Genomic DNA, 11539 nt, shown 5'->3' on the forward strand with positions numbered 1-11539 from the left:
TGACTTCCTTTACCTATGAAATTCGGCCCCTAGCTGAATCTAAACCAAATAGAAAATTTCTTCTATATCTTTTATCCAAAGCTTTATGAAAAAACTTTGAATTTGAATCTCCCTCTTTTAACCAACACATTATGGATTTCTGTCTTAGCATACTTTCTTTGAGATTCATCAACTCCCACACTTTCTTAGAAGCCTTCATCCTATTATTGGCCACTCCAATTGAAATATCAATTCAAGGTTCCTCTGCAACCAAAACAATCTAGATCATTGAGATTCTTAACAGCTTCCTCGACCACTAAATTCATAACGCCAAAGACTTCCTTGTTCCAACATTAAATATTACCCTTAAAGGAATTTGATCTTTTCTTTCAAAACAAAACCGGTCTTGCCTTGAATGAGAGTCGAATTCCAAGTCTTCTCAACAAATGGTAGAAAATTCTCGTGCTTCATCCAACAATTAAACATCTTGAAGGGTTTTGGTTCCCAATTCTCCGACTTGCCTTTGATTCGGATTGGAGAATAGTCAGAGAGGTCTATGTCACCCACTATTTGACAAGTGATTTTCTAGCTCCTAATTAGCCCTTATGTGCAAAGAAATCTATCCAATCTCGACATAACGCTATCATCCGCCTTGAACCAAGTAAATTTCTTTCCGAAGACGGGAACATCAATTATCTCAAAAGCGTCTATGAAATTTCCAAATTTGAGCAAATCTGCTCTGCTAGGAACCAAAAGCTTCCATTTCCTCTCTGTTTTATCCTTGATTGAATTGAAATCATCAGCCAAACACCAAACACCTAGACGAAATTTAGCTTTGAAACTTAACAATGCTTTTCACATTTTTCTCTTTTTTTTTTCTAGAACACAAGAAGAGTAAATATTCACTAAGTAAATCGGTCTTCCCTCCCCATTAAAAAAATATTTTCTAATTAATTTGATTATTTTTTAGTCTTATTACTCGGCCTCATATACATTAGTTAACTAAAATAAAAATAGATAAATTAAGAAAGAAATGTGAAATTAATAAATAAGGTGTTTAAAATATACTCCCTCCGTTCCTTTTTAATTGTCTCTTTATAACTTTTTCCGCATATCAATAAAGCTAATAATGTTTACTACTTTTAAAGTAATGATTGTCTTTTTACCTATAATACCTTTAATTATTTGTTAACTCATTTGATTTTTTTTCTCACAATGAATAATTAGGAGTAATTTTGACAAATCAACGATTAATGTTACCTTGAACTTTGAAAATGACACATACAAAGAAATAAAATTTTTGCTTAAAAACAATAGTTAAAAGGAACGGAGGGAGTACCATAAAAAAAACTTATAAATTCAAAGCAAACAAGCATTAATTCTAATTACTTTACAATAAGTTCACATCCTTTCCTAACTTCCAAATGGTGTAGCATTGCAGCCATTTGAGGGGATGGTCTCCGAACACATACTTTTGTTAAGGTAGTCAAAGACCATAGTTCACTTGGGAGGCTATCCAACTTATCACATCGATGAATATCTAGGATTTGAAGGCGTGGCATGGAACCATTAGCTAATTTCCAGTTTTGAATAGGCAAATTTTCCACATGAAACTCCTTTAACTGTGGGAACCCATCTTCAACACAATTAAGATCAAAATATGAATCTGAAGACCAAACCTCGTCAATCCGTATGTATCTGTATTTTCCAGATAAGATCAACTTTTGGAGTTTGGTGAGCTTTCCAATAGCTTTCATTCCAGTGTCATTCAAACAAGTAATATCTATCAATGTTAACTTGGTAATGTTGGTAGGAAACATGGCTACACATGTTACAAGCTCACCTGCATTCCTAATTTTCAGTATATTCAGATGGCTCAACTGCTTCAAACTTTCTAAAACTTCCGCGGGCTTACAATTGATAACCCATCGCGAGTGTGGCCAATCTATCACTTTGAATATGATTTCTAGCTTATTCAAATGTTTCAATTGTTGAAGGCTTAGCAACATTTTGGGCACATCACCCTTGATGTTTGAGGAGATATGCAATCCTAATCTTCTTAGTTTGGGGAAACTTCCTTTCTCTATCAGATATGTTGTTTTTTTATCCAGTACAATGCGAGAGATTGTTTGAAGATTCCACATTACATCAACATTTGATTTTAAACAACGGCCCCGAAGAATGATAGGGCCAGAAGTATTCAAATGCTTTAGATGCTTGAGCTTTGATATTCCCATGGGGAAAGAAATTTTGTCATTCCATAAAGATCCAAAGTCTAATGTTTCTACATTCTGAAGGTTGCATATAGAATCTGGAACACTTATAATATCTTCAATTCTTAAGTACCTCAAGTGAATGAAGTTCCCTAAGTTTGAAGGAATCTTAAAACAATATGTTCCTTCAAGATCTAATACCCGAACCAATTTGAAGCTTTTGGTAAGCCATTTCCACTCATCCGGAGAAATTAAGCAAGTTGGATCAGAGCAAAACATAGAGCGAACACATGAATGATCATCCGTGTTTGAAGAAACATAGTGAGACATGCTAGAATGGACAGACAATCTACGAGGTTTTGTAGGGATTAAAATGTTGTTGTCAGTGCAAACTTGAAAAATATTATCCTCTTTGCTCTCTAATATGCAGAGATCTCTGAGAAGATCATGGATGCGGCATGTTCTCACGCCTCTGTTATATTTCACTCGTGCTACTTGGATCAAACTACGATCAATGAGCTCGTACAAGTAGTCTTCAGCAACGTCACATGCATCTCTACTTCCGGTTTCTTGTATAAATCCTTCAGCTATCCATAGTTGCAACAATTTCCTTATACGTATTTCAGAATCTTCAGGGAATATCCCTAAATACAGAAAACACGGTTTCAGTCTTGAAGGCAAGTTGTCGAAACTGAGTTTAAGTACAACATCCTTTACTTGAGTCTCGTCTCGGGTAAGATACCAGTTAACATGACCCAACACTTTGGACCATTCTCTGTGTGACTTTTCCTTATTTGCCAGAAGTCCTGCAAGAACCACAATTGAGAGTGGCAAACCGCCGCAACTTTTAACTATTTGTTTACCTAGAGACTCAAGATCACAAGGGTACTCTTCTCCTCTAAACACTTTTTTAGAAAAGAGCTCCCAACTTTGTTCTTCATTGAGAAATTGAAGATAGTAAGGAGGATCTCGACCGGTATGCGAGGCAACTTCTTTCAAACGACTTGTTATCAATATTCTGCTTCCTCTATTTCCATCGGGAAAAGCATCTTTTAGTTCATCCCAATCTCGTATTTTCCACAAGTCATCAAGAACCAACAGATACTTTTTCCACTTTAAGCATTCCCACACTCTTTTCTTCAGCTCATCATCACTTAAGCTAGAGATGTCTTGATTCACAGCTTCCTTGTGTTTCTTCTTACCCTTTTCTGTGGTGCTGCTTCTACATTCATAGTCATTTTTTGGCATCAATTTTTGAAGAAGATCAAGCAAAACATCTCTGGCTCTACATTCATTTGACACATAAACCCATGTGCGGCAATTGAAGTGGTTCTTTACCTTATCACTGTTATAGACTTTTCGTGCCAGAGTGGTTTTGCCCAATCCACCCATACCAATGATTGAAACGACATTGAATCGTGACGAACCATCCAGGACGAGTCTATTGATGACTACTTCAGATTCATGGACAAAGCCCACTACATTTTCCTCCTCCACGTTTCTTCTTAATCTGTGAAGTGATTGCGCTCTCTCCTCCTCTTCTCTTGCTGATCTTGATTGATCACTGCTTTCTTGACAGTATTTGATCTTGTTTTCGTGTATCTCGCTGAGTGCGGTTTTGATCTTGTCAATTTTCTCTGCTACGTCGTGGAGCAACTTTGCGTGATCAACGCTGTGAAGCATTCTTCCCAGCACGTTTCTCTTCTTGTAGAAGGCGACATTGGTGATGAATGTGTCGATGACATCCTCGGCTAAGTAGGAGACATCTCTGATCTGACTCAGAACCTTTTGTTCTATTTCTCTGTTGTTGTTCTTCTTCTTCCCTTCAGAAGAAGCTTTGAGATATAAGTTTATGATTTCAAGTTCGTTTCGAAGGGATATGATTTTGTCTTCCACTCCACACAGCAAATTAGCTTCGCGTTGCAGCAATTGGGATAAGTGTTCCAAAAGGAATGCAACCACGTTATCTGCCATGTATGTAGTATAGTGTGTAAAAGGAAACTTATGGTTTTGGGTGATTGGTACAACTATGTTATCAAAAGATTAAGGATGACAGAGTTGTTATATAATATAACCTATGAGAGTTTCTCACGCGGTATTAATATTATAAGTAATAGTTAGGAAAGTGGAAGGAAATTGCTCCTCAAAAATTAATAAAGACTAGGAAACAACAATAAAGTTGAATTGCACCATCCACTTATTTACCTTATCGATACTTTTTATCTTTTTAATTGATTTTTCTTATCCATGAAGTTTCCTTTGTTTTATGATGCTTAGATGTGACACTGCATTAGGACACTTATAGTGTAACTCACTTTTGAAGAACTATGAATTAATTTTTATAGATTATTGAAATCCTCACGGATTGCTTTGCTCCTGCTTAATTGATCCTTTATTCTTGTTAATGCAAGATGTTTAATTGACTAGAAACAGAATATAGTGGAGCTTGTTAGTAACCTCTATTTCCAATTAATGCATGCATGCAAATATAACACTACATCACAAACTGTTGCTTCTATATACACAACCAAATCCAATGAAGAAGAAATACAGAACTATTTCTTTCATGCTTTACCCTCAACCCTTGCATGGGTGAGTCCAACACATGCATCAACAAAATCCAAGTCTATAAAATCTGTAGAAAATATCTGAAATCTATCACCACACCCTTTAGAAAAGCACTGACTAATAAAGAGTCTTGCATATCCATGAATGCGTTCTGTCACGGGTTTCACGCACACAATCGGGTTATCAGGAACCGGTGTAACAGTATTCTCAACTCGATAGAAGTATTTTCTAGACACGACACGTTCCTGTTCGCTCAAATACTTCATATTACTTTCAAACTTTGTCAACGGCAAATCTGTGTTGATCCAATTATCCCTTAGATAGCCTGCACTCCAAAGACTACTACCCGCCTTTGGTTGTGTCGATTTTCTCGGCTTCCAAACGCATATAACTCTTTTTGGTAGCACCTCGGCAATAGTTTTATCAAAAACAGCATCGTCTTGGTGAATTAAGTACTCGCCTAGGTTTTCATCGAGATACTTGTCGAATTCAGGTGGATCATTATGTCCAAACTCGGTTCTAACCTCGAGGATTATGATTTCGGATTCGGTTTCTGATAAGAACTTTTTTACGTCTCTAATGACAATGTCTATGCTGTATGTTACGATAATTCCATGACATACTCTTTGATTCTCTTGCACTCGAATGTCAAACACTCTTGTTCCTCTCACAAGCTGATTGTAGATGGACAAGGTTTGGCATTGCGCGAAAGGCCGAGTAATTCCCGGTATACCGATTTTGTTCGTTGCGGAATCATGTGTTCCTGGCCAAACAATCATGTTGATTTTGAGTTTGTGATGGTTGAGATTTGACATCCAGTTTTTTCTGTCTGAAGGGTAGTAATCAGAACCAGGATAGTTTTCTCCTAAGCTTTTTAGATCAGAAAGAGTTTTCTCTTCTGCATGAATTGCCTGTCGTTTTTCGATTTGTTTAGAGACCTGAGATCCCATTTTCTTCAACGGTTAAAGAAGAAAATATGAACAAGGAGAAGAGGAAGAAAAAGAAGAATTCTTAATTCTTCCTCTTCTTTGGTTCTGTCTTTGGTGTAATGAGTATGTTGATGGGATTTTATATAATAAAGCATGGTATCGTCCAAATGGATTTTTCTTTTTTAATGAATTGGAAAAAGGTTATTTGTGTTTCTTCACTCAATTGTTTTTTGGTTGCGTTGAAGTATTATAGCTTTGGATTAGAACGGACTCATGCACTAACGTATGTTGTCTTTTGTGTGTGGGAACCTTCGCTCAAATTATTGGTTTGGAGTTATAATCGATGTGTCAATGTCATTGATTGGTCCACTTGTATGGCTGTCCAAACTCATCTCACTTGGAATTTTCTTTTTATTTATTCACTTGGCTTTTTCGTTAGTCCTAATCTTGTAGTAATCTTATATTTTAAATGATCACGTATCAAATCAACAAAATATATGCCAAAGTAACAATATTTCTTCAAACTTGTTAGAATATCTTTCGATGATAAATGTATGAACAATTTCATCTTTTGAATTCCATCAACATTTCTCCTAGTTAGACTGACTCATCTCTTATTGCGAGAAGATCTTAAGAAACATCAATCAATTAAAATTATACTAGTAGGGCCTAAAATATCGAGCCAGAACCATAGCTCACTTTGATATTAAATTTTGACCCCTGGTTTTGATAAGAAACCTGGACATGAATCCATTATCACTTGTTGACCTCTTATCCTACACAGATCAATAAATAACAGAAAATAAAAGAATGTGCAAAAAACTTGATGCTTATCCTCTATAATAATATTGCAGAAGAGCGTTATCTTTAGATACATTAACTCGCTAAGAAAAAATTACTAAGTTACTTAATGAAGGAAATTATTTTTCTCAATTAACATGATACATAGATGCATATTCCAATATTTCCTTTAGATAATACAGAGACAAAGATTTGGTGCTAAGCTCCTATTCCAATAAGGGGAAAAGAATTATCCTATAATGAATCAAATTCAATACCTAAACTCTGCATTAAATTCATGGAATTGTCAAAACAAAGCTACGGTTTACTAGCTTGGATTGTTTCAGTGTACCCTACCGGTTCAAGCATGAGCATTGAAGACCTTTGAGTGAGGCCCAAAAAAATGGATGATACTTTGAGAACTCGAACATGAAAACTTCCTCCACCGAATGTCTATGTAGAAGTTTCTGTTGTACTCTGCATCCCAAAATCTTCTGGTATCCACCTATCAGTAATTGCACCCATCGCAAAATCTGTTGTCATTTCACAATTAGCATTCCCATTTTCCATCATCCACCAATGAAGACAATTCAAGTCGTATTAAGGAAAGAGACATTATTCTGAAAAATAGGAAGGGGGATAGTAGATGTAGGAAAAAATTTATTGTATGTTTTTGTTGGTGAAAATACAAACAAATCAATTTGGATATAAAAAAGGAAGGAAGAAATCTTTCATGAAAATCATCTATTTTCGTCAGTTCTTCCCACCAACCTCCCTTCTCATTTGTCCTCAGTTTCTTACTGGACATCAAGAAGGTAAAAAATAGCAATATGCTCTACAAGAAAATAACCAATCCGGAAAAAGAATTTTTTCTATCTTTCAGTTAGGTGTAAGGCATTGTCTTCTATCTGGTTATTTAAGTGCCCCAAAGCTGAGTACAATGTTTCCTTCAAAGGATGCAATCCATTTGTGAAAGCATGGACCTCATTTTCAATTTCAACCCAACTAATGGATAGATCTTTCCTCATGCGTCTCTCATTCATAATATGTCTTACTTCCTCAGCCAATCCCCATTTCAGAAGTGCAACATATATACTAGAAAGTACTGCATAAGCGGCGGAAGATTGAGGCTGCCATTTAATAAGGAATTCAGTTACTTCTCTGCCAAGTCGTATACTTCCATTCAACCTACATACACCAAGCAAAGAATACCAAACATGGTCCCCTGGTTTACAATCCATCATGAATAAATCCTTCATCAACTCATTAAAACACCCAGCTCGACCAAAAAGATCAATTAGGTGTGCATAGTGTTCTAGGTCAGGGTCAACACCATGCTCGTTATTCATGGACTTGAAAATCTGAAGCCCTTCATGAACAAGGCCAGAGTGACTACATGCATTTAGAATTGCAATAAAGGTGGTCCTATTTGGCTTCACTCCTGATTTCAGCATATCATTGAACATCATAACTGCGTCATTACCATATGCATAGTAAGCTAGTGCTGATATCATGGTGTTCCACAACACTACATCTTGCATATTTCCGTTGAAATTAAAGACTCGCCAGGCAGTCTCCATTCTCCCACACTTTGCATACATGTCAACAATAGCACTTACAACAACAGGATTAGGTCGGATGTTATTACGCACTAAAAATGCATGTACTTGTTTACCATACTTCAGTGAAGCAATAGTAGCACAGGCAAACAGGCAATTACTGAAAGTAAATTCATCAGGCCTAACTTTTTGCTCGATCATCTTTCTAAACACTCCAAGAGCTTTATGACCCATACCATTTCTTGCATAACCGCCTATCAAAGACGTCCATGAATATGATTTTTTCTTAGGCATCTGACTGAACATTTCAGCAGCTGATTCCATATCCCCGCATAAAGCATACCCTGAAACTAACGTCGTCCAGGCAGGAATATCCCTCGCGGACATTTCATCAAACAATCTCCTTGCATCTTCCATTTTACCACATTTTGCATAAGCATCTACAATTGAGCTGGAAACAACCACATTGCATAAAAACCCAACAACAAAAACCTGCCCATGAATCTGCCTACAAAGTTCAAATTCTTTCAATTTCACACAAACAATCAATACACTGGCAAACGTAAACTCATTATAACCAATACACAATCTCCTCAACTGTCCATAAAACCTCAAAGCCTCACTAAATCTCCCACAGTGTGCATAACCGACCACCATAGTGTTCCAGGACACATAATCCTTGTCAGACATTTGATAAAACATACTCCTAGCTTGTTTCATCATCCCCAATTTAACATACCCAGAAAGCATATTATTCCAAGAATACAAATTTCTAACCTCCATTTTATCAAACACCTTGCGTGCATGAACATAATCCCCGCAACAGAAGTACATATGAATCAAATGGTTAGCAATAAGAGTGGTGGGGCGTTTAAAACCTGTAAGCTTCAAATGAAGGTGAACAAGCTTACCCTCACGGTAAGACTTGGTGTCGGAGCAACGGCGCAAGAGAGTGACGAGAACGTTGGAGGGTAAGCGAATGCCTTTGGGGTGCAAAAGGTCAAGAGATGAAACGGCTTCGGAGAGATTGGTTCGGGAAGAGAGAATGGGTTTGACGATGCACAGATCGGTGGGTTTGAAGCGCTTAAAGTTGCGAGTTGGGAATGATGATGGCATTGGCATTGCAGAGAAAGAACTTCAAGTTGAACTTCATCATCTATGTCTGTGATGATGAGTTGGAAGTGAAATGACGGGTTCGTTAAACCAGTTCCGGTGACAGTGGACAGCGGGTACTGGCGTTCAATGCCGGCGTCTGCACCATGGCTCAAGAGAATCGGAAGCTGTAGCGTCAAAATTTTAATATTAATCTTAAACCCATGGGCCATTTCTCAATTGTTTTCCCTTTGCACTAACCAATAGACAAAAGTTTTTTATTATTATTATTATTATTTTTTATTTTTATTATTTTTTATGAGATGATCTATCTTTTTGGAGGTTGAAAATGAGATTACCCTAATAGTTTCTAACTAACTAATAATAAACCTAACAAACCCTAATAAAATACTATTAAATTTATCTTTAATATTTATCTTTAATACTCCCTCTCAAGTTGGAGTATAAGGATTATGAACGCCCAACTCAAACATAAAGTCTTGAAAAAATTTCATGCCCAAGGACTTGGTAAAAATGTCAAGCATTTTGTTGTTTGGTGGGTAGGTAAGTTGTGCTTATGGCACGTGACTGTATGTGTTCCCTAATAAAATGAGAGTCAATTTTAATGTGTTTTATTCTTTCATGGAAGTTCGGGTTTGCAGCTAAATGAAGAGATGTTTGATTGTCATAATTATTTAAGTGGGGAGAGTTGTAATACCCTTTTTCTAAATTATTTATTTAATTGAAATTGTGTTTATTTAATTATTTAAATCGATTTTTATGTGCATTAGGTGGTGTTTGGATGATTAATATTAGTAATTGATTTTTTGGGTTGGTAGTGCATAGTTCTAATTATTTTAATAAATAATAGAATTAATAATATTAGAATAATTATATTTTTAGTAAAATAACTACAAGATAGTTATTTTATTTAAATTATTGGAATAAAATAAAAGAAGTAGAAAATAGTGAAGAATAAGAAAGAATATTAGTAGTATTTTTATTAAAATAAAATTAGAGATGAGATGGGCATTTTGGTGTATAAAGGAATAAGTGAGGAAAATGTTGAAAGTCACTAATTGAGGGAGATTAGGTTACTAATAAAAAAGTTAGTAAAGGGATTTTCAGAGTTTTTCTACGTGAAACAAATTTTTTGTGAAAAAAGGAAGAGACAAAGGATAGGGTATAGAAGTGACCTCCATTGGAAAAGCTTTAAGGAGTTTTGTTGGAAAATCTAAGATAAAGGGGGATTACTTCTAATATGGTGTATATTGCATGACGGGGTAGAGAGAAATCCTTAATCCCATTAGATTTTCCTTATTTTTTTCCTTTTGGTGAATCTTGGATGGATATGTGATTGAGTTCTATAATTGTATGATATGTGTGATGCAATATGTGAAATTTGTGCACTGTTATGCCTTGAAAATTATGGGTTCCTATTGATGAAATTGCTATGATAGTGTGTTCATATGTTGATGATGAACAAACCATGTAAAATCTATTATTAGATGAGTGAAATTGCATGTTAATTGATGGATAATTGATGCTTTGATGTTACATATTATATCCCATGATGTTGTTGTTCGATTTGGGGTCAAATGAGTGAAAATCAGAGTTCTAAGTTGAACTCCCATGGCAAAAAGCAATTCTACCTTCTAGTTCAGGGTGACATGTGTCGCATCCGCGAAAAAACAACCGGCGGGACTCAAATAAAAACACAACACAGAGCCGCCACTGCGCGTTATTTATCCCAAAATAGGGAAAGGAAACGCTCAGAGAAACCTGGAAAGGAAATGGTCTTGCGACCAAAGAGAAAGGGTAAGGGAGTCGGTTACGCAAGGGGAAGGTATTAGCACCCCTCACGTCCGTCGTACTCGACGGGATCCATGTTCTAGAATAAAGAATAGGTTGCTAAAACATCACACACACACACACGGGGAACGCAGGTGGGGTTAAGAGAAGGGAGCTCGATAGGACATCGCATCCTATGCCTACATATCTCGTCTGGAACGAGAATCAGAGCCACTGTAGTTCGGCTTACGCACGCCAAACAACACAAAACACACAAACAAATGGCAAACATGGGACCCGACAACCACTCAATGGCATTACGTCAGCGCCCGAACCAAACAAGCACAAAAGGGCAAACGTGGAGCCCGACTGCCAATCAATAGACTTACGTCAGCATCCGAGCCAAACACACAATCAGATAACAAGCAAACACACACAAAAAAGAAAAAAAGTGTCCGGAGAGGTCTCGCACGACCCCCTACCTACATACCTCGTCTGGAACGAGGATCAGGGCGATGTAGTTCCCCCTCAAGGGAAAGAAAATCTAGCCAGAAACCAAGGGAAGACACACTACCAGGGAGCTGGACTCGAGCCTAGTGTTGTCATGCATCATTACCCTACGTTCAGG

At 36.7% G+C, this 11539-nt stretch overlaps 3 protein-coding genes across 3 annotated transcripts; all 3 read right to left on the bottom strand.

The window, feature by feature from the left end:
- Positions 1–1296: 1296 nt before the first annotated feature.
- LOC127100694 (putative disease resistance RPP13-like protein 3) lies at positions 1297–4571 on the bottom strand. The gene has a single exon (XM_051037949.1). The coding sequence runs from the start codon at positions 4164–4166 to the stop codon at positions 1365–1367; it is 2802 nt and encodes a 933-aa protein (XP_050893906.1). The 5' UTR covers positions 4167–4571; the 3' UTR covers positions 1297–1364.
- Positions 4572–4638: 67 nt separating this feature from the next.
- LOC127100695 (uncharacterized) lies at positions 4639–5881 on the bottom strand. Its single transcript, XM_051037950.1, has one exon. The coding sequence runs from the start codon at positions 5708–5710 to the stop codon at positions 4757–4759; it is 954 nt and encodes a 317-aa protein (XP_050893907.1). The 5' UTR covers positions 5711–5881; the 3' UTR covers positions 4639–4756.
- A 627-nt stretch (positions 5882–6508) lies between these two features.
- LOC127100696 (pentatricopeptide repeat-containing protein At2g21090) lies at positions 6509–9370 on the bottom strand. The gene has a single exon (XM_051037951.1). The coding sequence runs from the start codon at positions 9148–9150 to the stop codon at positions 7342–7344; it is 1809 nt and encodes a 602-aa protein (XP_050893908.1). The 5' UTR covers positions 9151–9370; the 3' UTR covers positions 6509–7341.
- Between the last annotated feature and the right edge of the window lie 2169 nt (positions 9371–11539).

This window comes from Lathyrus oleraceus, chromosome 7 (genome assembly GCF_024323335.1).
Source record: "Lathyrus oleraceus cultivar Zhongwan6 chromosome 7, CAAS_Psat_ZW6_1.0, whole genome shotgun sequence".
In the NCBI taxonomy this organism is placed as follows: Eukaryota; Viridiplantae; Streptophyta; class Magnoliopsida; order Fabales; family Fabaceae; genus Lathyrus; species Lathyrus oleraceus.

Excerpts from the sequence above, each read along its gene's own strand:
- LOC127100694 (XM_051037949.1), bottom strand. The coding sequence starts at position 4,166 with ATGGCAGATAACGTGGTTGCATTCCTTTTGGAACACTTATCCCAATTG.
- LOC127100696 (XM_051037951.1), bottom strand. The coding sequence starts at position 9,150 with ATGCCAATGCCATCATCATTCCCAACTCGCAACTTTAAGCGCTTCAAA.
- LOC127100695 (XM_051037950.1), bottom strand. The coding sequence starts at position 5,710 with ATGGGATCTCAGGTCTCTAAACAAATCGAAAAACGACAGGCAATTCAT.